This window comes from Eubalaena glacialis, chromosome 3, assembly GCF_028564815.1.
Source record: "Eubalaena glacialis isolate mEubGla1 chromosome 3, mEubGla1.1.hap2.+ XY, whole genome shotgun sequence".
NCBI lineage: Eukaryota > Metazoa > Chordata > Mammalia > Artiodactyla > Balaenidae > Eubalaena > Eubalaena glacialis.
The window spans coordinates 159,073,890-159,097,597 of NC_083718.1; the positions used below are offsets into that span (position 1 = coordinate 159,073,890).

Below are 23,708 nucleotides of genomic sequence, written 5' to 3' on the forward strand. Positions count from 1 at the left end.
CCCTGCGCTTCACTCTAACTGTGGAGCACCCGCGCTGGGCTGCATGGGGACTGGCTGGAGGGGGAGGGCCGGGGAGGGGGTAGGCAGAGCTTCAGGAAGAGATGAGGTGAAAGTAATTGATGCTGCCCAGCCAGCAGTGGAAGAGGCAGGGGATGCGTCAGTGTGGCCCGGAGCCGGCAGAGGTGTGAATGAAAGGAGACACGCACACCCCACTCCAAGTGCTCACCCTGGGATGGCCGCGGCTCCGGGACCTGCGGCCCCCTCCTCCCCAGAACAGGTCAGTCACCTTCCAGGAGGTCGAGCCCCCTCTCTGGTGCCAGGCAGACTGGGAGGCAGGGCTGGGGGTGGGGAGAGGGGCTGAGTGGTCTGTGCCAGGGAGGGGCAGGCACAGCCAGCCAGAGAGACAGACACCAGCAAAAGTGACCCAGAAAGTTGCAACTGTGCAAAGGAGCGGGAAGAGTTAGCTATGCAGAGGGAGCACGGGGGAGGAGAATGGGGGTATGAGGGCTCCCCCAGCCCAAGGACCTGCTGAGAATCTGCTCTGTGTATCAAAGCTGCATTGTCCTAGCTCCCGGGGAGACGGGCCGGAGGTGCCCAGGAATTGTACTAATCAATACAGCCCCATTGTCTGTGCCACGGCAGCTACTCCTATGGGGAGAGTGGTGAGGGGGCAGGGGGACTTGTTACATGGACTCAGTGGTGAGGGTGGGGGAACAGGATGGGGCGACAGTCTCGGCTGCGAGGAGAGAGACCCCACGCAGTGTTCGCCAGTGTCTAGGACAAGTGCCCGGGTGGTGGGGGCACCGGTGTGCCCTCCTCCCTGGAAGCCAGGGATGGTCAGGGATGTCAGGCACAATGGGGCTGATGGCAGTAAGGGAGAGGGGACTGGGAAAGCCACCTTCCTTCCCTGTAGGGCATCCTGACTTGACCTTCGGAAGGCAAGAGAAGGAATGTCCTCTGGGGAGATGTGGGTTGCATTTGGGAGAAACATTATGCAGGGCTGCCCTCCACCTTCAGGACTGCCAGGGTCAGAAGCCAAAGCCACTTTCCAGAATGCCAGCCCGCTGCCAACCGAGCGGGGCAGAGACTGCTCACGGCTGCCACAGTGCAGGGCATGACTGCTGGGCTTCAGGGCAGAAGCAGAGCCCACCCAATGGCCCTATCACTTCTCCCAGGGCCTGGAGTGGAGCCTGGCATGCCTGGGGTGCATCTTCTGTCTGCTCTCCACAATATTGGCAGATCACTCTCTGCCAATCAGGGCTCTGGGACGAAACAGCACCGGGCATGTCCTTGCCTCTCTCACCTCCTATATGAGGGCCTGATCTCCTGACAGGTGCTCGGAGGTTTTCCTTGAAGCCAGAGGCACTCACTAATAGCCCCTGCATACTGCTCGGGTCTGGGGTAGATTTTCCCACGGTCCTGCTGCTGCAGCCCGGGTCCTTGACTCTTTCCCATGTCTGGATGAGCGAAGCCAGATGAAAGATGGAAGGCTCTGTCATTGCGGGGCAGATGTTGCCTGAGGGCCAGCCTGGCTCCTGGATTGATTGGACCGATGGGAGAGAAGTTGGGGAAACAAGAACCAAGGGGTGTGAGGAGGTCACGGGGTCTCCTGAGGCAGCCACAGTTTACTGTCCTAGCTGTTCTGCCTGAATTCCCCACTGGGACTCAGAGAAAGTTGCCAGTGATCTGGATTTGGCTCAAGGTCAGTCTGGGATGTAGGGTCTTGCCCGTTCTCCTCCACAAAGTTTGTCTTGGATGGGACTTCATCCCTTGAGCAAACCCTGGGGCTGCAGAGTTCTGGACAAGAAGCCTGCTGGATCCTAGCGGGGCCCGCCCTGCCCCGGCTGCTCCAGGATTCCTCCGTGTCCACCGAGAGCAGAGCTCACAATTCACAGAAATATCCCGTGGACACCGCTCTCGGAGGGCAGGAGTCGGGAGCCAGAGTACAACCGTCGCCCAGGGTAGAATCCTGGGCTGCCTCTGGGTCTGAGCATGAAGAAGGAAGGGACACCCCTGCGGTGGTGCTGGTGGCCGCTACTGGGAGCGGGCTCTGCAGCATTGTTTCTTTACACGTTGCTGTAGTTTCCAATTTTTTTTTAATGATAAGCTTATAATGCTTTTATAATCAGAAAGAAAGCAATAACAACTTTTTTTTTTTTTAAGTTGTTTAGAAAGCCAGTGGGAACTAATGGAAAATACGGGAGAGAGTCATAAATAGCAAATTCCAGGCAGGGCAGAGCTACAGAATATTAGGAGATCTATTGAGGTTGTCTGTCTATCCCTTGATTTTACAGGTAAAGACGCTGAATGCTGAGAGTGGAAGTGGCTTGCGCAGGGCTGCTGAGGGAGCAGGCTCTAGAATGCTAGGCTTCTAACCCCCAGTGCAGGGTCCCGCCCTGCCAAGCCCAAGGTATAGAGGGAGATCTGGATTCTGCCCTCAGAGCTGAACTGCCTTAATTCCAGGAGTTCATCCAGACCAGTGAATAAGTAGAGGGCAGAGGGCTATGGAAAGGACTTACGTAAGTGACTGCTCGGTGTGGCTCACCCCTCTAGGCAGGAACAGGGGTGGGAGGTTGTGAACCCAAGACAGGTCAACGACTGCTTCTAAGGGTAAGGGGCATGGAGGGTTTTATATGTGTATGTCTGTGCATGGCAGGCGTCATGGAGGATGATCAGCCAGCCCACCCACACAGCCATGGAAGGCACGCCCCGTAGCCTGCATCCTGCCTGGCCTGGGGAAGCTCGGGCACAGGGCAGGGCAGGGCAGTCCCCGCCCTGGAGATCACTCACCGGGCGAGTCAGAGGTGAGGGGGGTGGCTCTCCAGGGAGCCCAAGGAGGAGGGGAGCAGCCCAGAGGGGCACCAGGCCACTATGGTTTAATTCACCACCCAGGTGTGAGCGACGGAGGGAGGTTGGGAGAGCAGCGAGGGGCGGACAGTGGGAGGTGGGTGATGGGCAGGAGCAGCCTGGAGCCCGGCCAGTCGGCGGGGCCGAGCTGGGTTAGGCAGACAGGCCACCAGTCTGGGTCAGACCATGAGCACAAAGAAATTCTTTCGTGGGCACCTCAGAGCCAACAACCTCTGCAGGGACAGTTAATATCAGTGACACGCCGTCCACCTAGCAGATCAAGAAAATGGGAGGCTTAGAATGGGGAAAATTATGCAAGGAGAAAAAAAGTTGTGCAGCATTGAAAAAGGCTCACCAGCCTTGGGCGTCGCTGCCAGGGAAGGAAGTGGAGGGGCGTCCCCAGAGGAGGGCTGGAGGAGGAAGGGAACTAGAGCCCCTAGGACCCCCGCCCCCCCCGAACTACAGAGGGACCCTTCCCTCCAGTGTACTTGGAGGAAGGTTGGCTTCTTCTGTCCTTTGCTGAGCGCTATGCCCTCACCAGCCAGGCTGCCTGCGCATAGCTCGCACTGGAATTAAAAGTCAGAGGCCTAGCTGTGGACCAGGCTCCCGCGGCAGCACCCCATCCACAGTCCCTGAATGGGGCACCGCAGGGCCGGGGAGCAGCGGGTGGTGCTGCTTCTGCCGCGAGCTCCTCACACCACTTGCAGGGCGTCATTTCAGCTCCTTCTGCACAGCAGACCCCTAGCGTTGCCGGTTACTTCCCGCCGCAGCCCAATCCCCAGTTCCAAGCCCCCGTCCCCCAGGCTCTGGCCTCCCCAGGTCACAGCCGGCAGCGCTGAACTGGTTAGCACAAGGCTCAGGGGCGTGCTGCTCTGGAATGGAGTGACCACTGGCTCTTGAGGGCTCAGGCAAGCTACTGCCTATGGCACTCGGCTGGGGGCATCATCGCTCTCCCCGCCCCCTCCGTGACAGGGAAGCAGCAGACCTCAGAGGTCCAAGTCTGGTCCCACTGCTCTTGGTCAGAGGGCTGGGGCCAGGAGAGAGGCCTTGAACTTCAGGCCTTGGGGAGGCCTGGTCTCTGCAAGAGGCTTTGCCCTTGCCCAGCCCATGAGGCCATCCTGGACCCTCAGTTGTCTCTTTTACAGCTGTAACCGCTGCTTCATGACCCCACCCATGTACTCCACAGCTGCCACAATCCCCCATTGTGCCCCTAAGTAAACAAGCCTCGGACAGAATAAAACTGTTATTGTAGGATCAACATATAGGAGCCCTATTTGGCTGGGATTTGTTTGGGAATGGATAAACTACCCCAAGCAGGCCTCACACCCACTGAAAAAATGCTCCCCTGACCCTGAGGTATTTCTAGGCCTGTCCCAAAAAAAGGCCCTAGGAGGTGGTTACAGGCTTAGGCAGGATTCTGTAAGGACCTGTCACACTGGGACTGGGAGCCGCCCACTCCCAGAGCCAAGGTGGCCTTCAAGCCCCTTCATCAGGGAGGCCTTCTGTGACCTCACCCAGCCCCCAGCCCCGCCCCTTGTCACCCTTCCATGCTCTTGTGACTTGAGAAATTCCCCTTTGTGGGCACATTGAAGTTGCATATCAAAATTATGTGTTTATCTCATTGATGGCTTACTTCCTCCTGGATTTCTAGCTCTGAGTGGGTAGGGGTGTGTTTTGTTCACTGCTGAATTCCCCGAGCCTGGTGCAGGGCCTGGCACATAGTAGAAGCTCGTAAACCTCCGTGGCTGCATGAATGAAAGTACACAGGCTCTGCCGGTTGGCTCTGCATGCTCCTTGAAGGGAGCACCACGGTTTCTGGTACTGTGCCCCCAAACCTTCCGGGATGGTATAAGGCTCAGTGTCTTCTCCGGGCAATGCTGGATTGGGTGTGCAGGACAAGGGTGTCTGTGCTGTAGTGCCCACGTGGTGTGCAAGCCCAGAGCACCCCCCCAGATGTACCCATTGCGGGAGCAAGGGATGCATGGCTGGGGGGCCACCACTGGGTGCCGGGGCCTCCTGTGCCTGCCTTCCTAAATGGGCCATTCCGGAGGGTGCAGGCCCGAGGAGGCCATTCCTCCCCTCTGCATCTGTTGGTCAGTGTCAGGGTCCGACAGCGTGTCAAAGCACCAGGCCCGTTTGTTTATTGGCTGGCATGCCTATTGTCCTTGAATATGTCTCTTTCAAGCTGAGGGTCAGCGTCACTGCAGTGCCGCCCCTCAGAGGCCATGTGGCTGTGTCTCTGACCCTGGGTGTCCTCCAGGGATGCCTGGCCATTTCTCTCAGGAGAACAGCCCATCTCTGGGAGGCTGTCTCCATCACTCAAGGGCTCTCTGGGCTTCTCTGTTGGTGACTCTTGGGGTCCCTGTCTCTTAGTGAGACACCTCTGACCCCTCAGGCTCTGGCTCAGGGTGGCTCGATTTCCAGCTCACCTGGTAGGGGGTGGAAAGGCCAGGGCATGGGGGAGGGGTGCACTCACTTATAAAGGAACTTACTGGGTTAGTTCCAACAGTGGGGTTAGGGTCCTCAGTGGGGCTTCAGGCCACCCAATCCAGCCTCGCAGCTCCTCCAGGCCAGCCCGGCAGCCTTCCCTTGGGGCAAACTCCCTCATCAGCCTCTCCTGACCAGCCTGTCTTCCGCAGCCCGCCTCTTCTCAGCTCAGAGACCCTTTTCTAGAGTCACTCCCTCTGTTTCCCCTAGCAGAGTCTGTCCTCCAAGTCTGGCGTGGTGCCTACAACTCTGGTCTCCTCCCCCCAACTCATGGCCAACATCCCCCAGCCCAGGTCAGCTTCCCCAGGGCCCCCGCCCCCTTCATGGGCAATATAGGTGGCTCCCCTGGCCCTCCCATCCTGAGCCCCAGAATGCCCTCCCCAGGTCTGGCCCAGCTCAGTTGCTTCCCCCTTCCCCCACCCTACAGCCCTGCCCACCGTGTGCCCCCCGGAAAAAGCCTTCAGTTGGGGGAGGGGTTCGGGTCCCCTCCCCCACAGCCGCCTGCCATGGGCAGCGTGCTCAGCCTGGCGATGTGGTGGCCGCGGCTGGGGGGGCTGTCTGGACACAGGCCCCTTTGTGCCCAGCCCAGCTTGGCTGCTTGGTATGAGGCTCAGCTGCTCCCAGATCCTCACCCAAAGGGGAGAGGGGAGGCTTGGGAGGGGCTGGCGCTGGGGGGCCCTCAACTCGAGCTCCCTCTCAGTGTCCCACCTCTCAGATGTCGGTAGCAGCTGCTCAGGTGGGCTGGTGCCCCTGGCACAGTGTGCCGGGGGGCTGGTGAGGTAGGCCGGCTTGGCACCCTCCGGCGGCTGCTCCTCCCTCTCCCGTCCTCTGCCGGGCCTGCCTGCAGCTCCTGCCAGCAGAGGGGAAGCCCAGGGTGGGGTGGGGGCCTGGAGGGTCCATGGTGTCCCCACTGGGGGAGGCCCAAAGGGTCAGGCACCGCGCGTGCAAATGCCTTGCTGATGGTAGCTTCTCTCCTGTTCCCGCAGAATGGTGCTGTGCCCAGTGAGGCCACCAAGAAGGACCAGAACCTCAAACGAGGCAACTGGGGCAACCAGATCGAGTTTGTACTGACGAGCGTGGGCTATGCCGTGGGCCTGGGCAATGTCTGGCGCTTCCCGTACCTCTGCTATCGCAACGGGGGAGGTAGCCAGCGGGCACAGGGCAGGGACCACCCACGTGGATAGAGCCCACCCCCCAGGGCCCAGCCACCCCCTCCGCGGCACACACTCCTGACAGGCTGGCCTCTGTCCCTGATCTCCTTTGCCCCCACCCCTGGCTTAGGTACCCTTTACCTAAGGTGCAGCACCCCGGACCCTGGCAGCCTGCTCCCTCGAGGGGAGGAGAGATAGAGAAAAGCAACCCAACCTCCCAAGGCTCCCTGTTTTATACTGCCTGTGTTTCAGCAGCCCCCCGCCCAAATGATTCAGGGATATTTGAGGATCTCATTGACTAATGTGTGTGAAATTGCTTGGTTAAGCCATCAAATCCCACCCAAACATGGTGGCTCTGGGCCCTGGGTTTGACTCAGAGCAGACTTCCTGGGAGCCTCTGTCAGGTTCAAAGACAGGTGGTGAGCAGTGTGCCTCAGACTTAGGCTCTAGCCCAGTGCGTGGCACACCCTCCTGGGGGCCCAGCCAGTTGCAAAGGTTTTGTTGTCGGTTCTGAGCAGGAAGAGGGTGGGATTTCCCCAAAGCCGCCCTGAGCCATCCCTCTCCCTGCCCACCAGGCGCCTTCATGTTCCCCTACTTCATCATGCTCATCTTCTGTGGGATCCCACTCTTCTTCATGGAGCTCTCCTTCGGCCAGTTTGCAAGTCAGGGCTGCCTGGGGGTCTGGAGGATCAGCCCCATGTTCAAAGGTGAGGCCTGTGTGGGGTACACACACACACACACACACACACACACACACACACACACGGGCCTCTGGGGACCATGCTGACTCACCCATCTGTATAAACACTGCCAACCCCTATGGGACACTGGTGTTAACCTGAGGCCCACATCAATGGCCAAGGCCATGGACACATGCTGGGATCCATGTTTACTTGGCCTCCACCCTCTCTTCCTACCACGTGCGTACACAAAGGCCCTTCGCCCCCCAGCTTGCCCCTGCCAAGGCCTTGAGCTGCCTCTTTTGTGGCACTCTATGAAAGCCTGCCTCTTAGGCCCTTCAGAATTAGCCTTGCCTCCTTCAGCTAGATGTGTGAGGCTGCTCCTGCCCCTCTCCTCCCCAAGGTGTGGGCTACGGCATGATGGTGGTGTCCACGTACATCGGCATCTACTACAACGTGGTCATCTGCATCGCCTTCTACTACTTCTTCTCGTCCATGACGCCCGTGCTGCCCTGGGCCTACTGCAGTAACCCCTGGAACTCGCCCGACTGCGCCGGCGTGCTGGATGCCTCCAACATCACCAATGGCTCCCGGCCTCCCGCCCTGCCTGGCAACCTCTCCCACGCGCTCAACCACACCCTCCAGAGGACCAGCCCCAGCGAGGAGTACTGGAGGTGAGGCCCCCAAGGGACCTGGGCTTCTGGGGGGGACCCCTGGCGCCAACACTCAGCCCTCGCCTTGGCCATCAGGCAACCGTCTGCAGCCTCTGGAGGGTACCAGGAATGGAGGGGGCCAGAGATGCGGGAAGAGGTACAAGGAGTTCACAGCCTGGTTCAGGAGAGGCTGACACTTACACAGTGGCAGCGAGGAAGGGAGGGCTCCAGCAGTCAGGCAAGTCTGCAGAGGAGAGTCAGGGAAAAGGGGGATGGCTTCCTGGCGAGAAGAACAGCACGAGTGGAGGCCCTGGGTCCCAGCTGAGCAGGGGCTGGTCCTGAGCCTGAGGGGAACCTGTTGTGATGAGAGTGACAGGTGTGTGGGGAGCTCACGGGCCGTGAGGTAGCCTAGGAGGGAGCACCAGCCCTCTTGGAGAACTTACAAGAATGAAGCACAGACCTAATGCTGCGGAACAGAAGAAGCCGTGGAAGTTTCCTGAGCCCAGGGCTGTCCTCATCAAGCTGTGCTTAGGAAAGATAGCCTGGCACCACTGTGCTCCGTGGTGACAGAGAACGGAGTATCGGGGCTGGCTGAAGGGAAGCTGCTGCTGGAGGTGTTTGGAACATCTTGTCCCAGCTGGGTGGGTGTGAGGGCACAGCAGGACATCCTGGAGGAAATGCCCCATGTCCTGTTGAGGAACTCATGGGAAGAGGGCTTGGTGGGCTGGTGGGTAGGCCTCGTTCATTCATTCCGCAAACATTTATGGCGTCCACCCTGCCGGGCCCTGTGTGCCCATGGGGTATGCATGGCCCTGAGCCCCGGCCCTGAGGAGTTCACAGTCCAGGGGGGAGATGGGTAGTTACCACTATTAGGGGCAGGTGCCTCAGTGCAGGTGTGTGCAGGGGTGTGGTGGGTACAGGAGGAGCTGATCAAGAAGGCTTCCCAGAGGAGGGAGGGAGACGTAGAAGGGACTGGGAGAGACGTGAGCAGGTGAGCCGAGGCCAGGAGGTGGCAAACTGGACCTGGGGTCGGGGGCAGGTGGGACACTGAGTATTGGGACAGAAGAGGCCGGAGGCATCATAAGGTGCAGAGCTTTTCATGCCAGGCTGAGGGTTGGAGGCTTTCTCCACAATGTGATGGAGAGCCGTGGGTGAGCGGCTGAGGCCCCAGTGATACTTGAAGTCCTAGCAGGTCAGTATCCTCGAAGCCCAGGCCCAGTGCTCAAACCCTGAGGGCCCAGCTTCCCTGTGCCAACCTCTGTGCTGGGCTATAGACATTCAAAGATGGTTAAGATGTGGTTACTGCCCTTGAGGCTCGTGGTGGAGACAACAGAGCTGTTGCCTCCCAGTAAGGGGTGGGCAAATTTACCTCTGGGCAGACTCAGTCATTCAGTCATTGGACAGGTCATTTCCTGAGCTCCTAGTAGGTACCAGGCCCTGCACTCAGAGTGGGGACAGAGCGGGGAGTAAGAAACAGACTCTGCCCATTTAGGTGTTCTGCTATATTTGAGGCATGGTGTGGACTGGGCAGCTTGATCTAGACTGGGGGTGAACCTTCTGGAAGCTCCCAGAAGCACAGTGCCCCGCCCATACACTGGAGATGCTCCAGAAGCTCTCACCCCAGGGGCCGTCTGCCAGGGATTCCCCGACGGGTGGGTCCACTGCAGGGCAAAGCTCACGAGATTTTATCCAGTGCAACTAGAGGGGAATTTCCCTCAAAGAAAACTAGCCATGGGTCAGGAGGTCCACAGGGTGGCCAGCTCAACTCTACTCCTCAGCCAGGGCTGGAGCCAGGCATCCCTAAGGAGCCGCTATCCCAGGCAGGACTCCTTCCTTGAAGGATGGCTCCCTGCCGCCCCCTCCTGGAGAGCCTGGGGAAATGACCCTTGAGAGGGCTGCCTCGGATGGCATCAGCAAGGAGGTGAGGCGAGCAAGCACCCCCATTTCTCGGGCAGCTACTATGTGCCAGGCATATTCTCTTATATGATATTATCCCTGTTTTTCAGATTCAGAGACTTATGGTCAGAGGTTAACGAACTAGGCAGCAATGCTGTGTCAGGATATACATGCCTCTCTGTGCCTGGTGCCTGGTGTGAATTAGGCCAATGATACTCTACAGGCATTCTTGGTCCTCACTCTCCAGCGCCCCTCTGAAAAGCTGCACAATCTCATTTGAGCCCTACAGCAATGCTGTTAGGTAGTGGGTGCAGGTTTTATAAAATATTCCCATTTTACAGGTGAACAAACAAGTCAAAAGAAAGATTAAGTGACTCCTCTAAAGCAAGAGAAGCTCCCAGGGCAGATTTCTGAGCCCACGTCTGCCTCTTGCTCACCCTTTGGCCCACAGTCTTCCCCTCCTTCACCACCACTTCACAATCTTGTCTTACAGTCCTCTGTGTGCTGGTCTAACGCCTGCTAGGCAGGCCCTAAGCTCAGGACATGCCCTCTCATCTCCCCAGCAGACACCTGACACCCAGTGGGACTTGGATCCCAGCACCCCTCTCCCGGTGTCTTCATGGCAGCCCCGGAGCCACACAGACCTCACTCAAATCCTGGCTCTGCCACTTACCAGCTGCGTGGACTTGGGAGGTCACCAAAACTCTCTAAGTCTCAGCTGTTCATCCGTTAAGCGGGCGTGGTTAACAACATCATTCTTGTTGTTATAAAGATGCAACATAAATCACTAGGAACAGTGATGGGTGCTCAGTAAGCACAGTGATAGCCACTGCTGGAGATGCAGTGAAATAGATTAGGGTGTCCTGTTCTCAAGGTGTTTACCATCTGGTTGGGGAAATTTTAAAATAATGCAGAATAATTCCAGAGATATTATGCAAGAGCCAACTTGTAAATATGTGGGGTTCCAACAGTTTTAAGGTTAGCTGTTTGATCTCAAAAGCACATAGTCCAAAACCAAAACAAAACACTAAATACGGTACCATAAAAAGAAAGGTAGAGTTCATTATTTAGTTCCCAGGCTAGCCTTCTAAACTCTTTCAGCCCTCGTATTATATGCTGGACTCTTGCAATAAAAGATACTATAAAGCACTACCAGCTTAACAGATATAATTAGCAAAGTTTTTAAAAAGTCTTTTGAACAAGAAATGGTTTCTTTACTTTGAACGCTGTTGCTTAAAGTAAAGCGACTCTCGGCTGTAGCAGTAGGACCCGATGGCTATTCTGGAAGGCAGAGCCTCCCAACTCGATGCACCCTAAATAGTGTGCCAGTCCGGTGGCACTTGGGCAGCCCAGAGTCCCCAGCCCTGCTGCCTTCAACTTTGAGTGACCTTGTCGATTTGCCCTTACGAGCGAAAAATATTTTTTCTGTGTGCCACGAACGGAAAAGGATTGGAAAGCACAGCTGCAGGGGTCCAGGAGCCTCTCCTTGGGGGGAACCTTTCCATCCCTTTGTCTTTGGTTCCCCCATGGACTAACAGCCTGGAAAGGTTCCAGCTCAGGGCCTGGCCCGTTGAATGAACCAGCGGTGTGGAGGGAGTTGGACAGGAGAGGGGCGTGTTGGACAGCGCCCTCTGCAGGTCACAATGTGTACGGCGGCCTGGGGGAAGATTTGAGGCAGAGGAGGCAGGACAAGGTGCTTGCAAGTCTTAACAGCCAGGCAGGCTGACCAAGCAAACACCAAGTCCCAGGCCTGGCAACATTGTCCCATGAGGGGCCAGAGTGACAACCCATCGCAAGGTATTAAACATGTTGTCATGAGGTTTGAGAACTGATTTGGAAAAAAATAAGTAAAAATAGCTAAGACTAGAGGACAGCCTATGAGCTACTCTGAGAGACCCTTGCTGAAAGAAGGGAAAGAAAGGAGCCTGTATTTACCTAAATTTCTCTACAAATTATCCTAGGTTGGTGTTATGATGCCCATTTTACAGATGAGGAAACTGAGGCTCAAGAGTTTGTCTCTTGCTCATCACTTCTAGCCTGGACAACTCCAGCAACCAAGCCGGTCCCCCTCCAGGTTCTCCCCTTTATAATTCTCAGTCCATTTTCCATGATGTGCATTCATTCATGCATTCAACAAATATTTATTGGGCACTGCTCTGTGCCAGGCACTGTGCTAAGCACTGGGGGACACAACCGTGAACAAAACAGACAAAAACCCCTGCCTTCAGAGGGCAGATGACAAACTAAATAGTAGAATGTACAGTGTGATAGAAAGAGATGTGCTGTGGAGGAAAATACAGCAGAGAAGGGGGTAAGGTGTGCCAGGCTGGGGCCAGGGTGGCAGGTTTAATCAGGTGTGCCAGAGTAGGCCCCTTTGCAAAGAGGACACCTGAGTGAAGACTTGAAGGAAGTAAAGAGGGCGAGAGCCATGTGGACAAGCCCAGCTGCATAATTTGTGGGGCCCAGTGCAAAATGAAAAGATGGGGCCCCTCGTTCAAATGAATTAAGAATTTCAAGATGACAGTGGCAGAGCATTAAACCAAGCACAAGGCCCTTCTAAGCATGGGGTCCTGTGTGCCTGCACAGGTCTCACACCCATGTGGACATGTGGAGATTTGGGGAAAGGGTACTCCAAATAGGGAATAGCATGTGCAAAGGTGGGAGCATGCCCGGCACATTTAAGGAACAGCAAGGAGCCCAGTGCAGCTGGAGCAGTGAGCAAGGGGGAGAGCAGGAGGAGAGGAGATCCGAGAGATGGCAGTTAGGGGGTAATGGATCATGTAGGGCTCTGTAGCCACCGTAAGGACTTTGGTTTTTCCATGGCGAGAGATGGCAGCTGCTGCAAGGTTTTGAGCCAAGGAGAGACCCTGAGAGTGCTCTTCTAAAAACCCTCCAGAAGCTTCTCATTGTTCTCAGAATAAAATCCAAACTTCTCAGCCTTGACTTCCCAGCTTCTCTTGGTCTGGTCCCTTCCTATCTTCATCCTTCTCTATTCCCTTCCCCCTTCTCCTCCAGCCTTCCTGAGCTACTGACATGCCCAGGCGGGGCTGTGCTGGTTCCTGACCCCTGTCCTGCTGCGTGCTATTCCCTCAGCCTGGCATACACTTCCACTCCTCTTCACCCACCTCCTCCCCATCCCTCAAACTTTGGCTCAAGCTTCACCTCTTCCAGGAAGACTTCCAGTGTGCTCCTCCCCATGGGGTTGAGACACTCCTCCTGGCAATGCCTGATCCAGGTCTATATGCCCAGCATCTAGCAAGGGCCTGGCACATAAACGTCCAGTTGATTGAAAGAGCACAGCTGGCATGGCACAGGGCTCCAGATAGAGCCACACATACGTAGGTTCAAGTCTGGGCCTGCGTGCTCTGGAGCCTCCATCTTTACTCAGTCCTCCACTGCCTCCCTCTGTTCATCAGAGCTGGAGGACTAGTGTGGGTGAAAAGATCACAGAAGGCTTCCTGGAGGAGGTGATGCCAGATAGGGTGTGTCTAGTCTGGAGGAGAGGGCATTCCTGAAGGGAGAAACACACAAGCAAGGGCCTGGGCTGGGTCTGAGCAGGGACAGGGAGACCTCCACACCCAGAGGCTGAAGAGGCTGGCCCAGGACAAGGGTGTGGCCTGCAGGTGCCCTTGAGGGTCCTGGGAGAGGCAGCAGGCAGAGGGGGCTGGGCCTGCCGGGGCTGGCGCCTCACAGACGCTCCCATCTCACATGAGCCAGCTGCTGGGACTTCGTGAGAAAGGAGGGAGCTGCCAGGCTGGGCCCTGGCCTTGGGAGTTTGTTGCTGGGTGGTGGGGCTGGCCATCAGTGATGAAGTATCCCCTTTCCAGGCTCTATGTGCTGAAGCTGTCAGATGACATCGGAAACTTCGGGGAGGTGCGACTGCCCCTCCTTGGCTGCCTGGGTGTCTCCTGGGTGGTTGTCTTCCTCTGCCTCATCCGAGGGGTCAAGTCTTCAGGGAAAGTAAGTACCCCTCCCCCAGCAGGGTCTGTGCCCACCCAGAGGTATCCTGCCTCCCCTACCTGGGTTTTGTGTGTGGAGGGGTGGGTGGGGGAGTGATGAAAGGATATGGGAGGGGAAGAGGGACCAGAGGACCAGTGGTGGTTGAGGGGGCAGGAAGAGCCCAAAGGAGTCCAGCGGGGCCCCTCTCGCACCCAGGTGGTGTACTTTACGGCCACATTTCCCTATGTGGTGCTGACCATCCTGTTCATCCGTGGCGTGACCCTGGAAGGAGCCTTCACGGGCATCATGTACTACCTGACCCCACAGTGGGACAAGATCCTGGAGGCCAAGGTGGGCTGTGAACGGAGGGGGACCTAGAGGGACGGGGAGAAGCAGAGAGGTGCCAGCCTCTGACCACAGGTCCTCACCGGCCCATCCCTCCCGCAGGTCTGGGGGGATGCCGCCTCCCAGATCTTCTACTCGCTGGGCTGCGCATGGGGCGGCCTCATCACCATGGCTTCCTACAACAAGTTCCACAACAACTGTTACCGGTGAGACTCTCCCTTCTAGCCCTGGGGCTGCCCCCAGTTCCTACCCTCTCTGCAGCCTGACCCCCGCTTCCCCAGACCCACCAGATCCCGTGCAGCCTCCTGGCCCACCAGGGCCCTCCCTTCCACTCACGGCCTTGAGATCCTGGCAACGCTGGGTCCGGGTCCAGTCATTGCAGAGCTTTGGCAGAAGAGAGAAGAAGTGAAGACAGTGATGCCCCAGGGGTCTGTGAGGACTCAAGAGCCTCAGGCCCACTTAAAGAGGCCCAGAGCAGACCAGAAAAGAGATTGGGGGCACCTTTGTTCCTAGAACTTTCTCTGTCTCCAAGTCTCTTGGCCCAAATCGGGCAGGGGGAACTAAGCTGTGTGTCCTGACTCTACCTGTTTTCCTCCCCATCAGGGACAGTGTCATCATCAGCATCACTAACTGTGCCACCAGCGTCTATGCCGGCTTTGTCATCTTCTCCATCCTGGGCTTCATGGCCAATCACCTGGGTGTGGACGTGTCCCGCGTGGCAGACCACGGCCCTGGCCTGGCCTTCGTGGCATACCCTGAGGCCCTCACCCTGCTACCCATCTCCCCGCTCTGGTCCCTGCTCTTCTTCTTCATGCTCATCTTGCTGGGGCTGGGCACTCAGGTATGAGGTGCAGGACATGGGCCTGTGGCTTGGGGAGGGCGGAGGCCGGGGCGGGGGTCAGGCCCCTGCTCTGATGGCTGTATCCTGCAGTTCTGCCTCCTAGAGACGCTGGTCACGGCCATTGTGGATGAGGTAGGGGATGAGTGGATCCTGCAGAAAAAGACTTATGTGACCTTGGGCGTGGCTGTGGCTGGCTTCCTGCTGGGCATCCCCCTCACCAGCCAGGTAAGAACCGAGGGAAAGGCTGGGCCGGAGTTGCCAGGGTATGGGGGTTAACAAGGGGGGAGTGTAGCCTCGGGCACCCTGGACTCAGCTGCCCACTGGCCCGCAGGCAGGCATCTACTGGCTGCTGCTGATGGACAACTACGCGGCCAGCTTCTCTTTGGTCGTCATCTCCTGCATCATGTGTGTGTCCATCATGTACATTTACGGTAAGTGCCCAAGCTTACATGGCCTCCTGTGTCCCGGCCCTGGGCCTGCCCACGCTGTCCTGCGGGCCTGCTGACCTCCCTCTCTCCAGGGCACCACAACTACTTCCAGGACATCCAGATGATGCTGGGATTCCCACCGCCCCTCTTCTTCCAGATCTGCTGGCGCTTCGTCTCTCCAGCTATCATCTTTGTAAGTTCGTCAGTGGTCCCTCCCCTGCTGCCCTGTGGCAAGCGTCCTTCTCTTGGGAACCAGCAAAGGGAGAGCAAGAGCCCATCCATCCGGCCAGAGCTCCCCATGGAGGCTCCACACCCACACAAATCTGGCCACTGGGAGTCTGAGCAAGGTTGCGTAGAGTCAGACAGGTGTGTGGAGACTCAGAACCACCCAGGCCCTGGCCTTGGGTTAGGAAGAAAGCACAGGGCCCTGTATTTGAAGACAGTGCCCAGCTTCGGAAGGGGAAAGCAGGCTCGCAGCAGCTGAGAGCCGGCCCTCCCTCCCTGGTGTTCCCACCTGGCATTCCCAGAGGAGCCTCGGGAACCATGATTGACACTGGTGTCAGCCTCCGTCAGCCTCGCTGAGCTCCTGTCTCCAGTCCCTGATAGCCGAGGTGCTCAGAGTACTCAGGGTATGTGGCGTGAATGCATGTTCCAGAAGCAGGTTGTACAAGTCAGATGTCAGCTCAGGATCCGGGACACCCTCGTAAGCCTTCCAGGCACTGGAGTGGGCCGGCTTGGGAGGGGGAATTCTGGGTTTCCACCAGTATTCAACACCTGGGAAACTCCCATCAGGGAGCTGAAATGGTGGAGGGAAATCCCACCGTGGCCGGGAACCATATATCAAGTCATGTGATACAACTCTCCAAGGTATCGTTATTATCTCCACTTTACAGATGAGGAAACTGAGGCACTGAAATGTTAAGTAATTGATCCAAGGTTACACAGCTTCTAAGAGGCAGAGCCCTCATGCAAAGCAGGTAGTCTGATCTGGAGCCTGTGTGCTGGGCCCGTGCTACACTAGAAAGAAGTGCAGGAGGAGGGGTGGTAAAAACCCTCTGATTTTGCTCCTTTATGCTCAGGGTGAGAAGTGGGGGGCAAAAGGGATTTGCTAGTGTAATGGTCCCTCCACAGAGAAGAGGCAGGGCCATCTCTGAGTGACAGAGGGGTCAGCCCAGTGGCCAGGGCAGTGTCCGGAGTCATGCCCCCATCATGCCAGCTCCTGTGTGCCACAGAGAGGTCAGCACCGGATTTCCACTTTGGCTCATGTTTCTGAATAAAAGGCCCCTGAGGGCTGAGGCCTCCGTCACATGGGTTGTGGGATCTTCCCGAGCCTGGCGCAGGCACCAGCTCTGGCCACTGGCCCAGCTTTGAAACAGGAGCAACGGAAGTCTCCTGTAAGTGGTGGGAGGAGGGGAGGGTAGATGCCAGCCAAGCGCAGTGCCCTTGAGGGTTGTGGCTTTGGCCCAGGACCTGCCCCAGGCGAGCTCATCCTCCACGGCTCCCAGGAGGCTGCCGCCCTGCTTGGAGACCCAGGGCACCGCCCAGGCAGGGCAGGAGGCAGGAAGGGCCCTGGGTCCAGTGTCTCCGCGAGATTGAGTCAAAGGCGGCAGCGCCCTCTCTGTGCCCAGAAAGCCAGGCTGGAGTCACCTTCAGGTGAGGATGCCAGGCTCTGTGGACACGTGTTTCTGGGCCGTTGGTTTTCTTTGGGGGCTTTACTTCTTTATACTGCTGAAAAGGTCTTTTTTGACAAACTCCATCCTTCTATCAGCTCAAATAAAGAATTTATTGGGACTTCCCCAGCGGTCCAGTGGTTAAGACTCTGCCTTCCAAGGCAGGAGGTGTGGGATCGATCCCTGGTCGGGGAAGTAAGATCCCACATGCTGTGGGGTGTGGCCAAAAACTCAAAAAAAATTTTTTTTTTAAGAATTTATCCACAGCTTAGATCAGGATCTAATTCCATTCAGAAAACTTGCTCTAAGCTCCTCTGTGTGCAGCGTCCCAGAAAGGCCCACCCACCCCTCAATGGATATGGGTCTTGCCTTCCAGAATTTGGTCACCCAGAAGGCTGGAGGGGCCTGAGCTCCAGGACACAGATGAGGGCTCAGGGTGGATGCTGAGCCCTCCTGGCAAGTGGCACCCACTGCCCCGGCTTCTCTGGGTGGCCCATGAGCCACCTGCCCATCTTTCTGCTAACTTTAGTTTTTTCGTTGCTGGAACCCCAGGCTTTATTTCCCATGTCCCTCATCTCTTTCCAAAGCGGTTCCCGAGAGCATCCCCAGCCTGACACTCATGATTTCTAGCCTTTGGAGCCTCCCCAGGCTGTCTGTCACTGTCTCCACAGCCACAGACTGGCAGGACTTTGCCCTTTCCTCTCCCCCATTACTCCCACCTCCTTGCATAAGTCAGTTCAGATCAGCACACGAGATTGTGCCAGGCACCGTGCTGGGCACTGGAGACCCAGAGCTGATGCAATCCCAGGAGCTCCCAGGTCTGGGGGAAACACCCATAAAATGCTTAGTAGATGGAAAATGCCACTAAAGCCCTTTCAGGAAGAGGAGACTGGAAATCAGTGGAGGCTTCTTGAAGGAGGTGGCATTTGCATAGGGTTTGACAGAGGAAGATGCAAAAGAGGATCCTCCATAGTATGAAGGGTGGGAAACGCTGGGTGTAGCAGAGACACTGAGACAGTAAGGCCAGAAAGATAAGCCGAGGTCTTGATGTGAGGTGGAGAAGGCCCTAAAGGCCAGGGATTTGGCCTTACCTCAGCAGGCAATGCAGGGCCATTGCGAGTCTTTGAGCAGAACTGACTTCCAAGGGCCACGGCAGCTGAATGGCTCCCTGGCTGCTTCAGGATTATGCAGAAGACAGACCTCTCCCCTTCCACCGTGGCCACCTGCCCATCATACCCTGGACCCCTGGTTCCACCAGCTTCTTCCACTACCCAAACACTGACGTCACCCCTGCCCTCCCCAAAATGCCTCTTTCTAGTTAGGGAAACTGGAGAGGGAGGGAGAGGGTGCGGATAGGAGGCCTGAGGCCTGGGTGGGGCTGGGCAGGACTCACGCCCACTCCCATCCCCCACTCTCTGCAGTTCATTCTCATCTTCACGGTGATCCAGTACCAGCCAATTACCTACAACGACTACCAGTATCCAGGCTGGGCTGTGGCCATCGGCTTCCTCATGGCTCTGTCCTCTGTCATTTGCATTCCACTCTACGCCCTGTACCAGCTCTGCCGCACAGATGGGGATACCCTCCTCCAGGTGAGGGATGGGGGTAGGGGGCAGCCAGGTGAAACAGGAGGGGGTGGATGGACGGGGCTTCAGGGCTCCCTTCTGATGACCGTGCCCACCCTGCCCCCAACCATGCCTACCTCTCCTGCAGCGTCTGAAAAATGCAACCAAGCCAAGCAGAGACTGGGGGCCCGCCCTCCTGGAGCACCGAACTGGGCGCTATGCCCTCACCATTCCACCCTCTCCTGAAGACGGGCTTGAGGTCCAGCCGCTGCACCCGGACAAGGCCCAGATCCCCACGGTGGGCAGTAACGGCTCCAGCCGTCTGCAGGACTCCCGGATATGAGCACAACTGCCGGGGGAGTGCCCCACCCCCACCCCGTGCTCCCGCCACAGAGACTGGGGAGGCGGTGGACAGGTGTCACCGCCTGCCCCTCCACGCCCTGACCAGGGCGGCTCCTGTCACCTTGGCCACCACTGCTAGCGTGGTCATTCGTGCTCGTGTCCCTAGTGTTTACAGGTCCTTTGGATGCCAAGATGGCAGCTGGGGGGCGTGAGTGATGGGAGGGTTGCTGGGGGGCCCAAAGCACTTTGGAGGGGTCTCAGGCCAGGTCTCCGGAGGCAGCTGGACTTTATGTGGCCTCTGATGCCCCCACACGTTGCCCTGAGCTAAGGTTCTGGGTGGGCCCCCTACCTGTCCCCCTCCCCGAGCCTTCAGCCTCCTGACCAGTGTTCCTGCCCCCAGAGCAGACCCCAGCCTCTGCCCAGGCAGATTTGGATCTTCCTACCTGGAGGCAGGGTAAGGGGCTAGGGGGCTGTGCAGTGTTACATGTCAGGCTGTAACCCCAGCCCTGTTTGTCTGTGTAATTATTTTTGTAAAAATTGTATTATCTGTGGTTGCCACCCCCTTGCCCTTGGCCTCGGGCCCAATCTGTCTTCCAGGCCTGCCTGCACCTCACTCAGCTGCTCTGGGATCTCTGCGCCGCCTCCCAGCACTGGCTGTAGGGCCAGCCAGCAGAGGCCCATGACCCAACAGCCTGCCCAAAGAACTCGTTTCTGGGGGATAGGGGTGGGGTGATGCTCAGCAGGAGGTTTGAGCCCAGAGCCCTGGGGAAGGGGACCCTACATGACACCCCCTTGCCCTCCCTCTGCCAGGCTAAAGGCCCAGTCTTCCCAAAATGGGCTGCCCTTGTTCACGTGCCAAATGGTCCCAGCCGGCGTGCCCCACCCCCTCTCTGGAGCCAGAGCTCCTTCCCCCAAGCCCTGCAGTATCCGTTTGTCCGTCCTCTGTGCCCCTCTGTGCAGTGACAACCCCGGAAGAGCCGCCTCTAATCCTCTGTAGCAATAACGGTGCGCCGCCCAACCCTGCCCATCCGTGCACCACTAGGATTTTAAAGTCCATAGATTTTAATGAAATTTCTATTCCTGTCTCTGCGCTGCTGCTGTGCTTTGTCTGGGTCCCCCATGGGGACGAGAGTCAGGGCTGGGATGAGACCTCTTCCTGCCAGGCCTTTGAGGGATGCCTGGGAAGAGAAAGGCCAAAGGCTGTGATGGTCAGGACCAGACACCAAGGACCAGGCGAGGGGGTAGGGTGAGGGCTAGAGAGACAGACAGCCTTGGAATCCTGGTGAGGTCTCATCCAAGACTAGATCTGAAGTGGGCTGGGCCATGGCAGCTGAGAGGTGTCAGCAGCAGACAGGGCGAGTTCCAGCAGAAGCGGAAGTCTCCTTCCTGACCAGCCCTTCAGGTTGGGGCCTGGGGCGCCACACTGGACATCGGAGTGGAAGCTGGCCTTTTTCTGGGGCTGCACTGAAGCTTCCGTCCCCAGCGGCAGGTGGCGGCCAGGCCTTGAGGTTTGGGGCAGCGCTCCAGAGGAGGAGAGGGCAGGTGGCACTGGAGAGGCCTGGCCCAAACTCCAGCAGCCCCACGGAGGCAAGGCAGTGGTCCGAGGCCCTGGCTGGAGGACTCCAAGGGCCGCAGCCTGAACAGGAGGGAGTAGCTGTGAGGGGGCCGTGGCCTGCGCTTAGCCCACCCCGTCCAGCTGTCCACCTGCTCTGGTTTACCTGTGACCGGGGGAGACACAGGAAGGCCTCGGAGGTGCCCGCAGCTCCTGTTGCATGGCTGCCTTCTGTTCCTTTAGCTCTGGAGGAGAGGTCTAGCTGAGACACAGCGCTCAGCAGTTCCAGGGTGTGTGTACAAGAGCGGGACGGGGACGGGAGGCTGGGTGCTCTGGGGCCTGCTCAGGGTCCTCACCTGCCAGGGTGGGCTCTAGGCTTGCCTCAGAGAGCCAAGGGGCCCCTGTATACTCCTCTTCCAGGTGGCGCTGCAGGGAGAGCTGGCTCAGTGCCCAGCCTTACGGCAGGGGCGGGGCGGGGCGGGGCGGGATGCAGAGGCCAAGATACCCAAGGTGGGGCCCAGGAACCACCCCATGCAGCCTCCTCATCCCAGCCACCTGAGGACACTCCTGAGAGGAACACCAGCCTCCCTGAAAAGCTGAGCTTGGCAAGGTAGTGGCAGGCCCGAACCCAGACATGGGGAAGAGAAGGAGGCAAAAGACCAGGGGCAAATCCAGCAGGTTAATCTAGAAGTGCTAACCTTGGACTTAGGGACTCAACCAGAATCTGTATTCACACGTACGAGAAGTGTGCATACAGGAGAAATGGACACAGGACTCACACAATCTTGGCACACACAGACACACATGTATGTGGATCTCACACACCAGGTGAGAGACGGGTGTGTCTAGGCTCAGCAGAAAGGCTCTGGGGGTGGGGAGGCCCAGGGCTGCTGCTCACCTGCAGGATGGCAATCTCCCTCTTCAACTTGCGACACTCCTCCTCCAGGAGGGCCCTGGGACATGGGGGAGTGCGGCACCGGCAGCAGTGCTGCAGGCCCGGGTCACAGCAGAGCCCTCCACATAGACCCAGCCTCCAGCCTTACCAGGAGTTCCCTCTAGGCCCTCCTTTCTCAGCCCACCTCTCCCTCTGCTGCCCAAGTGCAATCCCAGCACAGCCTTGCAGCCCCGCCAGCCTCTTCCTGGGCAGGATGTGTCCTCTCCTTGCCCGCCTCCCAGCGCCCACGCTGGGGGGCCCCATTCTCTCTTCTGCACGACAGTACTGGGCCTGCAAGTCCTCCTGCCTCCATTCTCCCCCAGATCACAGCCCTTCCCCTGTTTAAAAGACTCTTCTGTGGTCCATCTCTCTCCCACACCCCAGGATAAAAGTCCTCAGGCCAAGGCCCCTGCTGGCATCCCTACTTGGCTACTTCCTGGCAGCAACCTCACCAGCAACCTGCCCTACTCTCCTGGGTCTCCCCATCAGGTATGCTGCCTCCCTCCTCCTTCCTCATAGTCCCAGTACGTCAGGATCCATCCCCCATCCCACCCTCCCTGTCTCGACCCCCACTGCACACACTCAGGGGCCTCACCGCAGGTATCCGGCAACCTGGTCAACGTGGGACACGTTCAGTTGGTCCTTGATGACGCTGAGGTCCCTGTGACAGCTGCTGGCAGATGAAGTCAACATCACTCTCCCATGTTGCTTCACCCCAGGCCTTCAGGACACAAATGCCATTTCTCCTAGACAATTTTGTGTGTTTTCTCACAAAGGCAACATAAGATGGTACTAACAGGAGGAGTTCTGGAGCTTGGGTTTGCAAATGGGCTCTGCCACCCTTCACTGTGTGTGAGCTTGGACAAATCCATCATCCTTTCTGAGCTTTAGTTTCCTCATCCGCAGAATGAGGACATCACCCACTTCCTAAGGATGTGTGAGAACTAAGTGGCTGCCATTCAGTGATGAACACGCTGCTGCTCATTTATCTCGTGCAGTCCCCAGCCCTCTCTAGCACAGCCCTTGCACCTGTTCTGCAGGCCGGAGGAACAACTGACCACTGGATGAAGACTTTCCTTCCACCCATGTCTGCGTGTAGTGCTCCCTCTTCCTGCAAAGCTCTTCTCTTTTTATCTGTCTGGAAGTCTGTTCCTCATGCTCTAAGACCCAGATCAAACCAAGCTTCCAAGCTTGGTACATGTCTCCTGGGCTTCTGCAGCCCTCATGTGCTGATCCCTACAACAAGTGGCTGTAGAAGTGTCCAGTCCCAGACCAGGAGCTCCTCCATGCCGGCAGGTGGGACCCGCCAGTTGGCTGGGGCCTCTGCCAAGCGGGAACAGACCCCTCCTTCCCTACCACTATACCTGGGCTCACCAGCTCTCAGGCGGAATATCCCCTGCTCTGGCAAATCACGCCTGGGCTCCTCCAAGGCAAAGTGCAGGACCCCGGGGCTATACTGGACCCAAGCCTGGGTCTGGTCCCTGCAGAAGGTGCACACGGGGGACACTCAGGGGCTCCTTCCAGGGAACCACAGGAAAGGCGACCCTGGCCCCTTGTCAGTTTCAGGGCTAGCCCATTTGAGTTCTGGGGACAGGGCCCAGCCCCAGGTCTGAGGCTCCAACCTGCCCTCACAGATGGCCTTCCGGCGGAGACCTTGGAGCAGCTGCCGCAGTTCCTGGCGCACGAGGTCTCTGAGGAGGGGCGGTGGTGCCAGAAGGGAGGAGAGGTCAGAGGTGGGGCGCGAACCAGGGGCTTGGAAGGATCGAGCCTCTCGGAGCAGTGATCGTAGCATCACCACCTGCAAGAAGAGCTGGGACACCTTGCGACTGCGGGGGGAGGAAGGGGAGCTAGGGGAGTGAGGGGCAGGGCAGAGTTAAACTGGAGAGGGCTGGGCGGACAGTGAGATCCGACAAGAGCTCGAAAGTTACCGGGCAGAGCCAGGGACCCGGAGGAGGTGAGGAAATCGCCCAAGTCGTGGGATAGGCCTGGAGTGGGGCCCACCTTCCCACGCCCCACCTCTGCCCGCAGCTCCAGGCTCAGGTCCACCGTCGTCTCCCCGAGAATCCTCTTCACTTCGGGCCGCTCCGGGAGTGGAACGTGCTCTTCCACCAGCTCCCACAGCGGCGGGGAGTCCCCAGGCATGGCCTGTCCGCACCGCCGCCCCCCAACGCGCGGCCGCACGCTCGGACTGCCGGACAGCTGATCGGAGAGCTGGGTTACTGGGAGACCGCGGGTCTCCCAGTGCCGGGCACGCCCACGCACGCCCCGCCCCTTCCTGGTCTCGCAGGCCACGCCCCCAGCCTGTCTCTCGGGCCGGCCTCTCCCCAGCCCCACCCCGTTCTGCCGCCCGTCCCCACGGCTAGAGTTGCCCGGTCCAG

The 23,708-nt window shown here is 58.1% G+C and overlaps 2 protein-coding genes across 5 annotated transcripts in view; one reads left to right on the forward strand and one right to left on the reverse strand.

Annotated features, from left to right (window-relative positions):
* SLC6A9 (solute carrier family 6 member 9) overlaps positions 1-19,251 on the forward strand; it is a 30,885-nt gene extending 11,634 nt beyond the window's left edge. Inside the window, exons 3-14 of one of the 2 annotated variants that reach the window (XM_061184323.1) lie at positions 6,321-6,477; positions 7,061-7,192; positions 7,569-7,839; positions 13,542-13,674; positions 13,870-14,004; positions 14,101-14,204; positions 14,602-14,839; positions 14,930-15,064; positions 15,171-15,270; positions 15,360-15,460; positions 18,359-18,529; positions 18,651-19,251. In XM_061184323.1, coding sequence (XP_061040306.1) covers positions 6,321-6,477; positions 7,061-7,192; positions 7,569-7,839; positions 13,542-13,674; positions 13,870-14,004; positions 14,101-14,204; positions 14,602-14,839; positions 14,930-15,064; positions 15,171-15,270; positions 15,360-15,460; positions 18,359-18,529; positions 18,651-18,845 — 1,872 coding nt within the window. In that variant the 3' untranslated portion in view covers positions 18,846-19,251. Of the gene's footprint in view, positions 1-6,320; positions 6,478-7,060; positions 7,193-7,568; positions 7,840-13,541; positions 13,675-13,869; positions 14,005-14,100; positions 14,205-14,601; positions 14,840-14,929; positions 15,065-15,170; positions 15,271-15,359; positions 15,461-18,358; positions 18,530-18,650 lie in introns of those variants that run through there. The other variant, XM_061184324.1, reaches the window with a different exon arrangement.
* Positions 19,252-19,900: 649 nt separating this feature from the next.
* CCDC24 (coiled-coil domain containing 24) lies at positions 19,901-23,618 on the reverse strand. 3 transcript variants are annotated; one of them, XM_061184326.1, is made up of 8 exons: positions 23,347-23,618; positions 22,953-23,128; positions 22,695-22,811; positions 21,926-22,000; positions 21,295-21,349; positions 20,753-20,822; positions 20,563-20,641; positions 19,901-20,480 (listed from the first exon to the last, which is right to left on the reverse strand). In XM_061184326.1, exons 1-8 carry the CDS (start codon positions 23,470-23,472, stop codon positions 20,243-20,245), a joined length of 936 nt encoding a protein of 311 aa, XP_061040309.1. In that variant the 5' UTR covers positions 23,473-23,618; the 3' UTR covers positions 19,901-20,242. The 3 variants fall into 3 exon arrangements, with proteins under 3 accessions (XP_061040309.1, XP_061040311.1, XP_061040308.1); XM_061184328.1 differs by having other exon boundaries at positions 19,901-20,477; positions 20,564-20,641; positions 21,926-22,003; XM_061184325.1 differs by having other exon boundaries at positions 21,926-22,003.
* Positions 23,619-23,708: the final 90 nt, after the last annotated feature.